Genomic DNA, 18,595 nt, shown 5'->3' with positions numbered 1-18,595 from the left:
AAGGGAAGGCTCCCAATCCATACTAATGTTTTTGTTGTTGATTTTGAGCCAAATGAAACAGACTGGTCTTTCAAAATTTGTTTATTGTCCTAAAATATCAAGAAGTTAGCATAGATAAGGGTTGGTTGTACAAGGAATGAGAATTGATACAATAAAGACGTCAAGGTATAATTTACCGAACTTCCCTTCCCGCACAAAAGAGCTTGACACGCTATTTCACAGCATGCCACACCACCATTTGATTAGTAACAAGTAAGTAATAAGGTAAGTCTTCACTACTCTTTTCCGACGAGTCAATTCTTTATATCTAGTTGATATTTCGATTTCTTTTACGCCTATTTTTATCTTCCATAAACAAGGCTCCACGAGAGCCGAAAGTTTGGAAGTTAAAGGATCCAAAATACGCAGGGATCAAAATTTAAAGTGAGATGATTACTTCACAAACATTTATTTAATTTGAATTTCTCTTCTGAAGTATATTGTAAGGTTCCGCATGTCTTCACATCATGCTGTAACCATGTGTGTACTACACGTATTGGCAGTAAACAAATACAGCGCAGACGACAGTACCGAAGAAGAGTCGCCCACAATCGCCAACCGAAGAGGAGTTGCCCACAATCGCCAGCAGTCGGCAAGGCGGAGATCACCGAAGGTAGCCGACATTTTAGGATAAAAGTCATCAGCACGCCTCAAGAAGCATCAATCTCCACAGGTTGATCAAACAACCAAAAGCCCTAAGGCGCCTGACCGTTGGGAACACCTTACTCTCTCACGACGCTTGGTCAATTGAGAAATACCCTTCCTAAAAGCCCTACGACGCCCGGTCACCGAGACACACCTAATCACACAAACTCATCCCCTCTCACGACGTCTGGTCAGAGAGTAACCTCACCTACAAAAGCCCTACGACGCTTGATCATTGGATTCCTTCCACTTTCTTACCTAAAATATTAGAGGAAACTACTTATTGTAATATATTTCTGTATTTAAGAGGATCTTTTATAATAAAAGGTGATGGGAAAGTCCAATCTCTCGAGTACGATAATTGCTCTACCGTACATAAACTGAGAGAATTTTACAATACCTTCCTGTGATAAGACGAATGGGCACTTATGTGAACCTCGAAAGTTTACTCAGCAATTCCTTTCTGGCGGCAATATAAAAACTTATGAATCAGTGCCCTACAATATTGGATTATTAAGTAAGAAAGGTAAGAGTTACAGACATTATTTTCAATGGAAAATAAATGAACACTACGTAGTAACGAAGTTATCTTCCCTGGCTGAAAGTAACATGCCCACAGCTCCTGTTCTTTTATTGTTTTATGCTCTCAACTCTTATCCTTTTCTTTACAAAATACGATCTAGGACTTATTTCAAACTGGATGCTCTGTGAAATCACATCACTACTCCTATTCTCAATAAATGACAAGGAAAAAAATTAGCAAATAGGTAACTTGTCGTTGATACAACAGTGAACAAACAAATGGCGTAGTATATCAATTATTTCGGACATACGTTATTCGAAGATCAATGACTACTTATACAATGCCAACATTTGTTTCCAATCTTTTTCTGCCTCTTTCCCAGTTTTAAAGGAATCTACATCGGCCATTTAGTTGGAAATCAAATATAGCAATAATAAGAACGCATGGATAGTGTGTATTGAATTTATTCTTCGCTAGCTGGAAGCACCCGTCTTTACCACGTGTTAATTTCATTGCTTGGGCATTTATCCTCTGCTGTTACGCAAAACCACATAACAAAAATCTAGTGTTAGTTGCATACAAGCAAGCGTTCTTAGAAACACCTAGAAATTTTGACGACTTCGCAATCCCCTAATCATGAAGCAAAAATCGAAAAAATACTTCGTACACGATTAGATCTGGTGAAAATCTGTGTACAAAATTTGGTGAGTCTAGGGTTTATGCGAAAATCTTATGTTTACACTCGCACACAATTATATTATTATTAAAGATGAGTTATCACAAAATATTTCTGCAGCAGATTGATGTGTTTTTTCTCTTAAATATTTATATTAAAGCTCGCACGGTTTTGTTCTCTAGTATTAAAATTTTATATGAGGTATCCACATAGTGCATGGATTTTTTTTTCTTTTCTTACAATAATATTACAGTAACAAAATTCCGTTCAAGAAATTAACTGGTTCTTCGAATATCATTCTTTCCACATGATATTCATTCCACACACGGAAAATAGATTAGTTTTCACAGAAATATTCGTAACAAGAACATTTCAGTGTTTGTTCTTAAATTCATGTTGAAAGATAAGAAAGAATCACAGAATTAAAGAAAAGGAGTAGACGTAATCTAAGCCTTAAAAAATATGTTCAAAATAATATTTTACATAGTAGGTAACCATAAAAATGAGTAAATACTCTTAAGGTCACTACCTTAGATATCTTGCAGCATAAAGATGACTTTACATTTTAGAAATATAACTTTTGTACAGGATGATTATAAATGATTCACCGAATTTAAAATGAAACATGTAAAAAACTATTAATACACCACGTTTGTGCTAATGATTACAGGAAAGACAACATTTGAAAGTTTAATTTCTCATATTTGTAATCTTGATTTGTGACGACAGATGACACCGCAAACCTACTTTCCAAAATGGAATCTACGCTGCAGAAAACACTCTGTGTTTTGGAATATAAGAATTGTTTTCCCGTTGTTACCATACAGTGTGCATTCCGTAGACAGTTTGCAACCATACACGACAAAGCGTGTGTGTTTCCACTACTAACAACTTTGGGTAAACTCCAAGATCGCATTACAACCATTAGTAGTGATATGCTACAGCATGTGTTGAGCCGAACTGGACCAGTGCATAGATGTATGTCATGTGGCGAAAGGAAATAACAGTGAACATTTGTAACAGTATATATATATATATATATATATATATATATATATATATATATATATATATATATATGAAACTTCGAGTTTCTATATATTTTCATGTATTATTCGTTATTGTATGTGTTTATATGTTTTTCTAATACATCTATTGCAAACCTGATGAATCATTTATAGATCATACTGCATTTGAATACTAAATCTGTTTTCGAATTTAAACAAACTGCTAAGAAGAATCTCTTTGCACAGTCCCTAGTATTAATCAATTTAAAAATTATGAAAATGATTTCTCTCAATAATTGTTAAAAATAAACAAACACTCTTTTTATCTATGAGAAAGTCTAATTGAACCAGACTTTCTCACAGATATATTTTCGGATGGAAGTGACGATATTTCGAGTAATAAATCAGGCTTCTTTATGCGAACTAAAGAACATAAAATTAAAAGAAAAGACTTATTATGGGTCAAAGAACAAGGATAGAAATGACGTTTTCTGTCCCTTGGAATACCGATAGAAAGCAGTCCGTAAGGAAATCACGAGAATTCAAAACAATATGCAAGTGTCAGATATTTTCTAATGCAACTTGTACTTACAGAAATGAACACTAGTTTTACGTGCGTTTATGTCGTGTAAGCTGAAGAAGACGCATGATTAATGTAAGTGAATGATAGATCATTGGGGAAATGGGTGTGCCTCCAGAAAACTCTCGGACACAGACTCATATGGCTTGTGAGCGAACCAGGAACTTCTCGCACCAGAGATGAATGCTCTGCCGCTGAGTCAACATGTCCCCACCTGTGCTTAGTAGAACTACTGCTCTAAATGACTTTTGTAGTGAAAAATATCCAGGTAACATTTTATCTACTTGGAAGGTGCTCAGCTTTTTATTTCTTTTAAAAAGGAGAAGAAATAAAGAACCTATTTTCGAACATAATTTTGCTACAGGTAGTTGACTAGTTCTTTCCAAATTATATTTTTAAATTTTTTTTGAGAAAACTGCTTCTTAAAATATTGCTGAAGACCACCACTTTGTACCGATTAATACATTTCGTTTGTATTTTTCTCTACAATTTGAAGCAAAACCTGACAGTGTCTAATGTTAACTACTCTCACACATGTATTTTAATGTGTATTCATGTAAGTATAGTACATATTTTAATATGACTTAAACAAAATTTCAAACAAATATACTATATTATGAATAATTCCTCAAACTGAGAATTCAATAGCTGACTAAATATGAATAAATAAGCTTCTAAAATCCAGTACCTAGTAGACGTACTACGACACAATCGAGTATGTGAAACGAACAGAGCTATGTTATTGAAATTACGATAAAATTTATGTTGTGCGTTTAGGATTAAATACATTCGTATAATGCCAATATCGTAGCTTTCAACTTCTATTATCTATGAGAAAGTCTAATTGAGCCAGACTTTCTCAGACATATATTTTCGGATCAAAGAGAAGTAGTAGTAGTAGTAACAGTAATAGTAGTAGTAATATTATTATTATTATTATTATTATAAATGCAGCCAGAAAGTAGATTTTGGGCTAGAAGTTGACTGTCATATCATGTCTCTTGTCATAGCAAGAATATCCGAGATGGAGGAGGCACAACAAATTGTGAAGTAATCACTGTCAGCTTGCAAACAACGACAGGAAATCAAATTCTCAGTGTAGAGAAAATTTTTTCGATTTCTACAAATAAAATATTAAAAGGTATTATCTATTTTCTCGTAACACTATAAGGAATTGTTATTCATATCTAAGCACTTGAAACTACATTTAAAACTTACATGCGAGTCAAAGGAACAAGATTATACCATTTCATGGTGTTTCAGAAAAGTTCGAAAACGGACATTATTATTTACTCTTTCGTTGATAAGCAATGGATTCCTTTTTATTTCAAAAGGATTCCTGTTATATGTGTGTGTATGTAGAAATAGCAATTGAAATACGTCCATTGTACATCTTGAAGTTCTTCTTTCTAATTTGGTTAAGGCTCAAATTCATGTTAATTTTCCAGTTTTCAAAAATTCGTAACTTTGTTCAGTCGAAACTTTCACTATAATTTTGTCATATACAGATATATATTCTGTTTCACTTCACTTTTCAAAAATTACGAAATTTTAAGTTGTAAAAATATGCACATTGTACCAAGCACATGTTAGTTATACTATGTATAATGCCATATGTATTATAATAGTAAAAAATCATATTTGATATGTCACTCCTTCATTATAAACTTCAGCTCTAAAATGTGGAATATGTTAAATTTTGATACTAAACTTGGGGAGTAATTTTCACCTTAAGGATGGCGCTCAATTAGCACAATGCGCAAGCATGAAGTTCATGTGCAAATTGGGGAAAATCTGGTTCAAAGACTGATAGCCTTAAAATAAGTTTTCAGTGATAGTGCTTTAAGTAAAAACTAGTCTTAAAGGTACCCGTTTCGCCACTATAGAAGACGATCAAAACCAACGTGATGCTGAACTATCCAAGATATCAAAAGAGGACTTTGTCTATGTTTCCAGCAATGGCAAGGAGCAGTGCAGTTAAGTATGTGTGTTCCGAAGATGCCTACTTTGAAAGCGATTAAGCAAATGTGTATTTATATTGTGGGAATAAAGAGTTGCAACATTCCGGGAACTTTTCGACTGCAATGGTATATAGTATATATTTTTATCACTTCATATGGATTGACCCCTAAGCAAACACATGTCGAATATCGTTGGCTTTCTTAAAGAAAGAGAGGTCCTCCTTCCAAATAAATAAATAAATAAACATAAACAAATAAATAAATAAATAAATAAATAAATAAAAATTGAAGTTAAAGCTGAGTGTCGCCAAAACTACTACCCGTGAAGCTGAAAAGGCATTTCTTATCTTACCGACTTGACACCTGTTTATATACGTGTAAATCAGAATCATTGAAATGCAATGCACGGGAGTTTCTTAAAAGGTATAACCTTATACAATGGCGGAGTATTTATTTTGGAGACAATGACCTACGAATTTCAGCTGCAATTTTACGGTCATTCAGTGCTAAAGCGCTCTTATCTGGGGTGTAAAAAATATCGTTCGATTTTAAATCATGACATGTGACTATTGTAGTGAAGGAACAATTCATACGAAGGTATTCTGTAATTTCTCTCGATTTCATCCTACCATATATCATCATTCATTTATCAGCGACTTAAAGGTTCAAACATGGAATATTGAACTTGGACATTTCTTTTAATTTCTGTACACGATTCTGTACTAGATTCAAACAACCACTTCAGGTTACCCTATGTTTTCGTGCTTTCCTCAGAAATCAAACTCAAAATCCATCAGTTTTGTCTGCTTTAAGATTCAATTGAAAACGTCAACTTACATAAGGAATTATCTTCCTTTATTACGGTTGTATATGCTATTCTGTTTCTGTTCACGAACACAAATTGGTAAATTTCTGTATTTAGAGACGATAAATTTAACCGCACGATTTGATAGATAACATATGCGAACATACATTTCTACACCTTCTGAAGTTAAATTGACGTCTCCTTTAGCCTAACCGGCATGACCGTGGGACGTAAAACTCAAAATTTCATTTTCATTTCTGAAGTTAAATGGATAGAATTTGAAACACGTGTGAGAATCTTTCAAATTAATTTCTTTTTTAAAAAAGGCTGAAGCATTCTGAATCGAGTGAAAACGAGAAAAATACAAGAGAACTCTCGTATACGATGTTTATTCATCAAAATACTTACATGGTACGCACTAGCAGTGAACGAGGAGTTTTATATATTACAAAGAGAACCTTAGTACTGAGTTACTGCGATGCTTTGCTCTTCTCCTGCGAGTTCTGCTATTATATTTCCGGTCTTTTGGCTACATACTTTTCCATTCTAAAATAGCTAGGATAGGTTACACAATGAAATCATCATTTGACTGAATAAAGTTTAACTGATTCCACCAATTAAATATAATAATAATATTGAAAATAGTAAGCTATTATTCTTCACACTACGCAATCATGTATTTTTCTGCAACTCGTCCGTCAACTTTGGTTTATATATATATATATATATATATATATATATATATATATATATATATATATTACTACAAATATATTATTGCTTCTTGGTATTTTCAAACATTCATTACATTTTTCAGAAAATTCTTTGTATACAACACAATATTAAGTCTAAGGTTGGAACAGAAGCCTCACGTGTACGGCTGGTAGTTCTGGGAATATTCAGTTCCAAAATTACTTTTTTCCGTCTTCGGAAGCTATCTAGACTTAATGAGAGCTACTATTCCTTAATTTACTTTCACGGCCAATATAAGGTTTTGTTTTGTATAGCAAAATGCTACGCAAATTTAAATTTGCATAACAATTTAAGTTTTGTATACTACTTTCCTAGCGAAGGAAAACCTTTATTACTTACTTTACTTTTTAACGCAGACTAAACTAACTTACTTACTCTATGGCCTATGGAACCCGGAGGTTCAATGCCGCGTTCACAAAAGCTCTCCACTGACTTCTATCCTTAGCTAACTGCATCCAGTTTCTACTTTGTATTCCAATCTCTGCGAGATCCATCTTAATCTTGTCCTCCCATCTGCTCCTAGGTCTTCCTAATGGTCGTTTTCCGATTTGTCTTCCAGTCGAGACTTTGAAAGCGTTTCTACTTTCTTCCATTCTAGCTACATGACCTGCCCATCTGTGTCTCCTAGACTTGACGACCCTAACAATGTTGGATAAACCGTATAAATTATGTAGTTCCTCGTTATGAAGTTTCCGCCATTCCCCATTCCCGTTTCTCTTGGGTCAGAATATTCGTCTCAGGATTTTGTTCTCAAATACTTTCAGTTTATGCTCTTCCCTCAGAGTAAGCGACCATGTTTCGCAACCATACAGAACAACAGGCGTGATTATCATTTTGTATATTTTAAGCTTCAAATTCCTCGACAGAATTCGCGATAATGAGAGATTTTGAACCGAATAGTAACACTAATTCCCTGCTTTCAGTCGACATTTAATTTCTTCGTGAATATGATTTTCGTATGTTAACATTGATCCTAGATATATGAAACTATCCACTTTATCAAAAGTATTATTTAATATTTTAACGCATCCATAATTTGCCGTATTACGGTCCCGACGCACTTCCATGTATTTAGTTTTATCTGCATTTACTTCTAAACCCATGTCTCTGCAAGCGTTTAATAAGATCTCTGCATTTCTTTCTATTGTTCTCCTATCATCCCCTATTAAATTTACATCATCAGCATATGCCATAACCTGGTGAATACCCTTCAACTCTAGGCCCTGGTTGCTATCTTTGATTTTCCTTATAGCGTATTCAAGAACAAAGTTAAATAATGGCGACAACGCATCTCCTTGTTTCAGGCCATTTTCGATGTGTAAGCTCGTGGACACAAATTTTCCTACCCGGACTTTAATTTGGGATTCATTTAAACATATCTTAATTAATCTAATTAGCTTTCTCGGTATTCCAAGTTCTGTAAGAACGTTGTATAATGTTTCTCTCCTAACCGAGTCGTACGCCTTTCTAAAATCAATGAATAGTTGATGTACCGGGGTATTGTATTCCCACTTTTTTTCGAGTATTTGGCGAATAGTAAATATTTGGTCGATAGTTGATCGATTTCGTCTAAATCCATACTGATAATCTCCAATAATTTCATCTGCGTATGGGGTCAATCTTCCTAATAGAATATTTGAAAGGATTTTATAGGATGTTGACAGAAGAGAAATGCCTCGATAATTCTTACAGTCAGTTTTGTCGCCTTTCTTGTGAATTGGAACAATGATTGATTCTTTCCACTCTTGTGGCAATTCTTCCTTGTTGCAGATAAGGAGAAGGAGTTTGTGTATCTTGTTCCACAATTTTTCGCCTCCAGCTAAAATTAATTCAGCCGAAATTTCATCTACACCCGGAGATTTGTGTTTCTTTAATTCCTTTATAGCGGTTTCTACTTCTATTCGGTTGGGTTCTGGAATATACGGTTCTGCGGTGTGTATATCCTTTTCTCCACGCACACTAGATTTTGGTTGCGTGTTAAGCAAATCGTCAAAGAAATCTTTCCATCTATTTAAGATGCTATCCGTATCAGTGAGAATTGTACCGTCAGATTCCTTTAATATATAGGCATGAGGTTGATAGCCTTTCTTAAATTCACTGATCCCCTTATACATGTCCCGGATGTTTTTTACTTTTACTATTATCTTCAAGTTCCTTAATTTTAGCTTTCAGAAAATCGCGTTTCTTTGTTCTAAAAGTTTTGGAAGTTTACCGCCTGATATCTGCGAAATTTTGTGTAGTTATTTCATTCGGATTTTGTAGCCAACGTAATTTTGCCTGTTTTCTCTTCTCTGCTAGTTTATTACACTCCTGGTCGAACCATGGTTTGTTCTTACGTATTTCCGCATGTCCCAACTTTTCTTTTGCTGAAATTTTAATGTTATCTCTAATTTCATTCCAGGTATCCTCAACACTAGTGCACTCCGAATTTTCTAAAGCCGAGAATCTATTCGAAACTTTAACCTGGTATTCCTCTCTTAATTGGCTTTCTTCTAATTTCTTCAAATTGAATCTCTCTGTTTTCGGACATTGAATATTACCTTTATTCAACGATAATCTCTCTCGTATTATCGCTGCTACCAGGTAGTGATCAGTGTGTCAATCAGCCCCTCTAAACGACCGGACATCAATTATGCTAGATTGCCTTCTTCTATCTACTAAAACGTGATCAATTTGATTATGTGTTTTTCCGTCTGGTGATGTCCAAGTGTATTTATGAACGTTACGATGTGGGAATTTTGTACTCTTCACGATTAGGTTTTTGGATGTTGCAATATTCACGAGTCTAACACCTTGTTCATTACTTTCCATATGTAGACTTTCATTCCCTATAATCGGTTTGAAAATATCCTCGTCCTCTCGTCCTACCTTCACATTGAAATCCCCTAATAGAATTTTCATATGGTATCGCGAGAGTTGGTCAAATATCCGTTCCACTTCTTCGTAAAAACTGTCTTTTATATCATCATCCTTATCTTCAGTTGGGGCATGTACATTTAAAACAATAATATCACACCACCGTCCCTTAAGAGTAAGAAAAGAAAGTCTGTCAGTAACAAATTCAACCCGTTTAATTGATGGTAGTATTAGTTTGTGAACGAAAACCCTGTTCCTAACTGGTGATTTTTATTTCCTTCCCCGTAAAACAACGTAAAATTTGCGGAATTCACAGATCCATTTCCTTCCCACCTAACTTCCTGAATTCCTACTAGGTCCATCCTGTATTTCTTCAGCTCACTCGTTATTAATTTTAACGCTCCTGCCCTATAAAAACTTCTAATATTCCATGTTCCAAATCTCATGACCATTTTCTTTTGCTGAGGTCGTGCCAAGTTATCAGTCCTTGTCCGAGGCTTTTGTGAATATTTCTGAACAAGTGCTTTTCTTTTTCTTTTCTTTCTTTTTTTTTTTTATTACAGGATGAGGTTGTTAGCCTTACCCAAACCCTTAAGCTGGAGGGCCACTCCTAGCGCAGACACAAAATAATAAACAATCTTTGTATATCACAAATAAGCATAATAATAAACGCAGTGTAGAGGAAACAAATTCACAATTCATACATTTTAAAATACTGAAACTTCTACAGATTGTCTAAGCTGATAAACTGATTTTGTGTATGTTCATACGGAGCTTTTCATCAAGTATAGTGCTGCCAAGAAACGGAAAATTGGGATTACACAGTTCAGGAAATTAATTTTTACACAGCAACACAAGAGCTTAATTTTAACAAATATTCATTTCCGAACTCATATTGTAGCTAAGTGATATGAAAACCCAGTTCGTTTATTTATTTATTTCTTAAACGTTTTAAACCGAACAGTACTTTTCTTTCGCCATTTCAACGAAAAAAGCAGAAAGAATATTTCGAAGCTTATGAAAGCTTAGCTATGTCGTATGAATCCGGACGAAAAAGCGGTGGAAGCATGTTACAAATTGTCACAAGATTCCCCAGAAGTCCATACGCCAAATTTCTTGTGATCATGTGTGAGCTAATCAAATGTTCATCGTATTTTAAAGCAAGCCAAGTGGAAACCTTATATTCCCAGGTTGCTTCACGCTGTAAGGACGATCCAGATAGACGCCCCCAATTTTATGAATGGATTTACAATAATGAACAGTTGACTGATTTCATTGTTTGGTCTGATGAGGTGATTTGACTTAAATTGAAAGGAACCATCAATCATAACAACTGTGTGCACTGGGCAGGAGATAATCCTCATTTGATGGAAGAATGAGCTGGCAATATTATTTTTCTTTCTTTCCGTATGATTTAATCTTCCTGGGTTATCATTGTGGTATAGTATGTCTGTAAAAAGACTTCTCGGGCCATTTTGATTTTCTTTTTCTTAGGAACTACAATGAGAAGTTTAGAAAAAAATGTGCCAGCTGTTCATCAACAGCAACCAGATGATTTTTTATTTCAACAAGACGGCGTACTGCCATAATACTAGGATGAAACATTTATCAAAAGATGGACAGGCCGACGAGTAAGTGTTGAGTATCCACCCAGATCTCCCGATCTAACGCCGTTAGACTTCTTTCTGTGGGGAACTCCAAAGAATACTGTCTACGACACAAAACCACATACGCTGGATGCCATGAGAGAGGAGATTCAGATTGCTTCCAATGCCGATGCCAATGGAGACATTTTGAACATACCCCATATTAGATCAACATCAGTAATATTTTGAACATCTTTGTGACTTAAAAATATCCTATTTTATTTATTGTTTCGAAAGCCTTTTGTGGGACACTATACTTTTTTTTTTTTTTAATCGTTAAAACAGCACTCTTAGATAATAAATCATCATAGGTGTATTGTATTTTTATGATTTTGTGAAGCAAATGTTGAAATATTATATATTTCAAATAAAAATATTTCTGTAATCATGACAATAAAATTAATTACTTACCAAGTTCTAACAAAGAAGTTGATAAGAAGCGTCCAGAGGGGCGCTGCTATTTAATTTTACTTTCACCGCATTTCTTTCCCTCCCAACTGGATGAGGTGATCAGTGAAAGTACTCATATCGCCTATGATTTTTAGTGCTGTCATCGGATCGCTTTCACTATATTTGGTACATAGTTCAATTTACATTGTATACAAGGGAACCGTTTATCTCGATACGCCCTTGCTACTTTTAAACTTACAGACAAAAAGCATTGAAGTTTTTTATCATCCAAATATCAGCAGGTGGAGGTTGTTTGGCATTCTGTGATACAACAAGGTTGACAGTGTTTTCAGCTCAACAAAGTTATATTTTTTCAAATAGTCAAATGATTACATATTTAAAATCTGTATGTTAATCGAAAACTTATCACATTTGCTATTCAGTGTTGTAAATGGGTGCTACAATATCATAAACGTCCAAAGCTTGGTCTCGTCTATAGCAGTAATAACACAAATGAGAGGACGGGGCAATGCACATCCAAAGTGAATAGTGTCTAATAGTAGGGTTATGATATCATGGATTTCGAATGAATAGGAAGATACAAGATATTGAAAATTTGACTTTTTCCAAAAGTTTTTATTTCAAAAATTGCTTAGATAAGTGCCTCATCCAATTGCAACTCTCAATAGATGTGAAGATCATAATGCTGTTTACAGCAATTCGATACCTCGAATCGTTCTGGAGATATGGTTAAGTTTGCTACACTGCTTAAGTGAAGTTTTGTTTTACAATCAGATTTAAAATATGCAATAACCTGACGTAGAGCGATTTAAAAAAAAATAAAAAATATATACACAATTTTATTTTGGGTTAGCAACATTGTTACTCTGGTTGTATCACAGAGTATATCAAATAATTTATCCTTCTTGATATTTGCACAGTACAAAATTTCGGCGATTTGCATCGAACAGTTTAAAAGATACAAGGGCGTATCAAGATAAATAGTCCACCCTGATTCTATGATTTTAGTGCTGTGATCAGATCTTTCCCTTTCTCGCAATATCTCGTATGAAGAACTTAAGAACTTTATATACTGAAGCAGAACAAGTATACGCGAAAAGAATTCTAGATCAGTGCAGACAACTAAAAGAACGTTAATGGTACTCAGAATTTTACGATCTGTTTGATTTCTTAATAACGGAAGTGAAATACTTACAAAATATGTAAACATGAAAAGGAAACGTCTTTTCTTGTGCTAATAATGTGGAAATGGATATAAATGTCAAAGACAAGTCCATTTTATATATCAAAAGCTGCTAGATATTTTACGAGCAATAGTAGTTATTTTCTCAGCTGGAAGAAATGATTAATAAAAAAAAAAGTTTCTATAAACATGTAGCAACTTGAGTAGAGTCTTAACGAATATAGGCATTTGTACTGATTGGCTGTTTCAATCATGTAAAAACTATGAGATTTACATTTAGAGATAAACACTGAAGATCGTTTAGTAATTCCACGGGAGTTTTGTCTGATTAACAAATCTTGTAACGTACAAAAGCTTCTTCACATTTTTTCCTTTTTTTTTTTTTTTTGGTTTGTTAAAGTTTAATGTCCAACGATTGCATCGAGGCTAAGGGAGACTGTGAAGATGAGACTGTGTGTGTCGGAAGCTGGAATTGAACCAGGAACCCCTCGTGCCAGAGGGAGCGCTTTACCACTGAGCCACCATAGTCCCAGAAGCCTCTCCAGTAACCAAAAATAAATAACCAGTAATAGTGGTAGTTTGTTTAGTAGAACAGATAAATGATAGTTGTAAGATGTATAGGTGTCAGTCAGCAAAACCAATCATGTGTTCGTAGACTGTACCACACATCTTTATAAGTAGTTGGAAAATTGTTTTCAAAATGGAATATGGGTTTTCGTCAAAACAAACCATTTATTACCTTTTTTCCTCAAATTATTTATAGATTGTGCATTTTCGCTCATGTTATTTGTAAGTTTAATTATTTTTCATTCAAATAGCCAATAAATACAAATACAGCCTTTTGTCTTTTACACGCCAAATATGCCTTATCTCCGAAGTTATTGAGAATTACACGTTTATCTATGTCGTTAAAAAATTGTCTTTCTCAAAATCCTTAAAGCTATCATCTGTCAAATTGTTTGTTGTTTCTAAATCTAACTGTAGCTATCTTAAATAAGAACTAATCAACTTATATTGAATATCTTAATATGTATCTATATATTTGTATATTAGGTAATCCAAATAACCATTACTCTCTATAGGGTATCTATGCAATTGATAACTAAGAAGCATAATTAATCACATACACGATCTATTGATTCACTTTTCATACAGAAAATATGTCATATACATCAAGTCTTTCGCAATATTAACAAATTGAACATATATATATATATCTATTGATCTCTCTCTATATATATACCTTAAATTCAAGATACTGACAAAGAAATAATTCTCTCTTGAGAAAACCTGATATAGGAAAATAGGTAAAGAAAACGTTAAATTCGTAAAAAGGTCAATACATAAAAAAGATACTGACTACACAACAACACGAAAACACAAAAAGAAAAAAAAAAGACTTAAATAGAATAGATAATATACAATTACTACATACAATCCTCTTACATGAATAAGAAAGCACAATTCTCAAAATGATATAATCGTATGCGATACTCATGATATTTCATTGTTATTGTCTAAATATAAACTGCTTTCATTATTAAAAAATTACTCCTGTAGTTGTCTTTGAGCTTAAGAAATTTCTATATGAATTACATGATTGGAGTCTTACCTATTGAAAAATGTAATCATTCTATTTATCATCGCACATAATTGCCTATTTTATGATGCTATCGTTATAAATTTTTATACATGATTTTGAAAAAAAAAAAATAAATAACATTTCACTACTAATGATACATAATTATATCATACCTCAAAATAAATTCTTTTAAAAAAGAAAGCGACCTACAGTATAAAATTCCGTTCATTTGTAGAAGATTTATAAAAATATCTACATTCAGTTATACTATATGGTTCAACATATACGTATAACAACTTAAGATGGATCCTAGGAAAACGAAAAATGAAATAGAAAAGAAATATAATAGCTGATATGTTTAAATATAAATTGTATTTGAACATTCACTGATATATGTATATTCTTCTCCTAACAGTGCACGCTTCGTATTAAAGTCACTATCAACCGTAACTATATAATGACAATATCTTCATGTAATCACATGAAGTAGGCTTTCACCAACACACTATCCACACACACTCACGCTACTAGGTTCTCTCAAGAAAGCAAGAGTAAGGTACTGACATTCCATTATCTTCGAAACAATATCATTACAAGTATGTTCTTAAAAAGAGATGCATCTCCTGTGCATTCAGTCCAGTAAAAGAAGAGACCAAAAGACTCAAAATGAAGTGCTGATTGATTTACACTTATGGAATATGAACATAAATCGTTTATGCTACTTACATGACAAATCTAAACTTTGATCTAAGTGATATCAGACAACCTTCCAATCAAAAATGTACTCGCTAATACTCTGTGTATTTACTTCTGAAAACAATTATGATATTATTAACTTTTGAAAAAAAAAAAAAAAAAAGTTCTTAATATGGAGCAAATTTACTCCTCTCAGACTTTATTTTGGTACCGTTATTGTTGGTAGCAGCTCCCCCTGGGGTTCGCAGCTTGGGTGTATAGGATTTGTGGGTGCGATGGACCCCTGTTGTTTGCACTGGGGGGGCTGAGCCACCACCCAGCAACTCGGACAGCCCCCCCAATGCGCTCAGGCTGCTGAGGCTGGAGAGTGCGTTGAGGGCACCAGGTTTAGCTAACAGCTGTGCAAGAGGAATGGCACTGGCCAGTGGGGAGGTGTTTTGACCACTGCTACCGCCGGAACCGGAAGTGGAGCTTGTTCCCCCAGAAGGGTTTTGGTTTTTTTGGGCCTCAAGGTTAGCTTTCTGCAGTTCAATGCTGGGAATAGAGAAGATGGGAAATTGGGAATTAGCAAGGATGAAAACACTGGCATTTTTCTTTTTCTTTTTTTTTTACAAAAACGTATTAACACAAAGGAAATTTAATCCTGGAATTTTTATATAAAGGTTTCATGGTTGAGAAAATAATAAAACTGGAATAAATTAAAAATGGTTCAAAGGATTGTCAGTTGTGAAGTGGAAAGTGTTTGGTATTTGAGGAAGGGTTTTTAAGGATTGATTATGGTGCGGATAAAGGACATGTTCCGTATGTTCGATTTCGCTAAAATTGGCACTTGCAGATCTTTTCTTCTGATGTATTGATAAAATCCCACGCAAAGACTGTGAAATAAGTACGACACATTTTATGATTGCATTTTCTTTTATATAAGAACAAGAAAATAAAATCTGATCACTGATACTATAGTCACTTTCAGTAGTATTTTTTTTTATTTATATATAAGTTTATAAAGTCAATACTGCTTCACTGTACTCTGAAGGCAATCTAACAGAGTAGGCTTTGAATAATGTTGGATCTTTGAAGTATCTTTTTGAAGAAAAAACTCCAAACATCCTGTGTAAGACTGAAAATAAACTGACCTGTAATAATGAACGTATGTCGAAAAAGAAAATATACAAGAGGACGAAACTTGACGATACAAATTATGCAAGATACTAAATTTCTCGGTTAAGTTTTTAATTTTTTATTTATTATTATGTTAATAAATCGTCTTTAATTATTGCTATTGTCAAACGCAATATCCATGATCAGGTTATACATACATACATACATACATACATACAACTTATGTAAGTCCATTTTGATTTGTTACGACCACCTAGATATCGCATATCAAACTGTAAGTCAGCAATCTGAGTAACCCGCCACATGTTTTACCATTTATTTACCACTTAGCAAAAATATCTATAATTTAATTTCTTTCTGTGTTGTGTGACAATATGTGTACTACTTTCACGCAAGCAATGTTAAAAAGGTAGTCTTCCAAGTCTCTTACCCATTAGTCTACAGAACTGTCTCATTCTGCACACACAACATGCATAGTCCTGGGAAAATATTGAAGTAAGTTAGATCATTCGAATAAGATGGGGATGGGAGCACTTCCCAAAACAGTTTTTTCGAAACTTACTTCGTTCGGTGAGCAGTATGTGGTTGTAGATTACCATTTTGCAGCAATGCTTAATTATAGAGTATTCCAAGTCCAGTATTTGGTAAGTGCTTAAGGAGGCGCGGTGGCTCAGTGGTAGAGTGTTCACCTACGGTGCTTGGGGTCCCTGGTTCGATCCCAGCTCGCGGGTTTTCCCATTTCTTCCCACTGTCTTCATTCCACCATTTCATTCATCTCTCATCATCACCGTCTCCTTTAGCCTAACCGGCATAACCATGAAACGTATATATATATATATATATATATATATATATATATATATATATATATATATATATATATATATATATATATATATATATAAGTGCTTGTCAAAGTGGATTGGACGAAAAGTTACAATATAATATTGTGTAGTTTCCTTTGGTATGTAAGTCACCAACATCTCATTACAATCTAAGAATATTGTATTCACTTTCTTCCCAACAGAAAGAGCTAAGTATACTTCAAGTGGTGATATTTATTTAGTCTGCGCCAATATTGACACACTTCTTGTTTCTGGATTAAGTATGGGATCGTTTTCAATTGTTGTTATTCGTCGCCAAAATTAAGTTCCTATAACAAGATAACAATTCTTGAACGCCCAAGTTTCGGATATTTGCAGTTCCTGTCCTGATTCAAATAGACCAAATACTCAGTAAACTGAAATCTTACGACTCTCAAGTGAATGCACAGAATTTCATGAGGCTGCAGGGCATGACGCTTACGTTTGCACTAGTCTCACGATTAGTTATTCATTTGTTACCTTGTAAGAAGTTTTCTACAGTACCGGGGCGTCCACTATGCTAATCGTCTTTATGGGATGTTTCTGCCCGATTTAAATTGATAACGATAAATCTTACCTTTAGATTCTGTAACCTCGCGATACATTCCTTGCAATCACTGAACAATTTCAGATAATTTAACACCCTCTATCCACAGAAAGAAAATGATCGACCTAACAAGGGAAGTATGAATGAGCTCATATCGAAACCTACCGTAAAATTTCACTCAGATGAAGGAAGTCCCACAGAAAGACCACACACAAAAAAGCAGCTGCGTTTTCGAAGTGGAATTAACCAAAATGGCAGATTGAAATGTCGCGTATCCATGTCGACAATTGCACAATACGCTCAGTACCACCCCTAATAATGAAAGTCAATAACAATGTGGGTACATACTATACCTAAGGGAAAGTCGTACGGTAAAGTGAACCTTGACAGCAGCCATCTTGAAATCCGTCATCATGAATTCAGGTTAAGTTTTGTAAATAGGAATAGGGCAATATGATACATGATTTTGGGCTAGAATTTAAGCAGAAAAACAATGGTAACAATAGTTTTAAGATACCTGCATTTGGTAAAAAGTTACAGGCATATTTATTGTGTTGTGAACAACTCCAGAATGAAGCAGCTGTCCAACAATTTGTAAAATACAAAAATATACGAAACATCTTCTATATTTTCCCAATTTGTTCCAAATGTTGTTGAGCAAAGCTACGTACTTGTAGGAGATTAGTCTGCAAATTTGGTCCAA

The 18,595-nt window shown here is 34.1% G+C and overlaps 1 protein-coding gene across 11 annotated transcripts in view; it reads right to left on the bottom strand.

The window, feature by feature from the left end:
* The window catches only part of mub (poly(rC)-binding protein mub), a 334,826-nt gene that overhangs the window by 17,329 nt on the left and 298,902 nt on the right, over positions 1-18,595 (bottom strand). For 10 of the 11 annotated variants that reach the window (XM_081748789.1, XM_081748786.1, XM_081748792.1 and 7 more), the window contains one exon: positions 14,201-15,897. The exons of the other annotated variant lie outside the window; for it this stretch is intronic. In XM_081748789.1, the coding sequence (XP_081604915.1) occupies positions 15,531-15,897 (367 nt within the window). In that variant the 3' untranslated portion in view covers positions 14,201-15,530. Of the gene's footprint in view, positions 1-14,200; positions 15,898-18,595 lie in introns of those variants that run through there. 11 annotated transcript variants of the gene reach the window in all.

This window comes from Thermobia domestica, chromosome 2 (assembly GCF_964235325.1).
Source record: "Thermobia domestica chromosome 2, izTheDome1.hap1.1, whole genome shotgun sequence".
In the NCBI taxonomy this organism is placed as follows: domain Eukaryota; kingdom Metazoa; phylum Arthropoda; class Insecta; order Zygentoma; family Lepismatidae; genus Thermobia; species Thermobia domestica.
The sequence above is the reverse complement of the archived record's forward strand: the minus strand, read 5'-3'. Positions and strand labels throughout refer to the sequence as shown.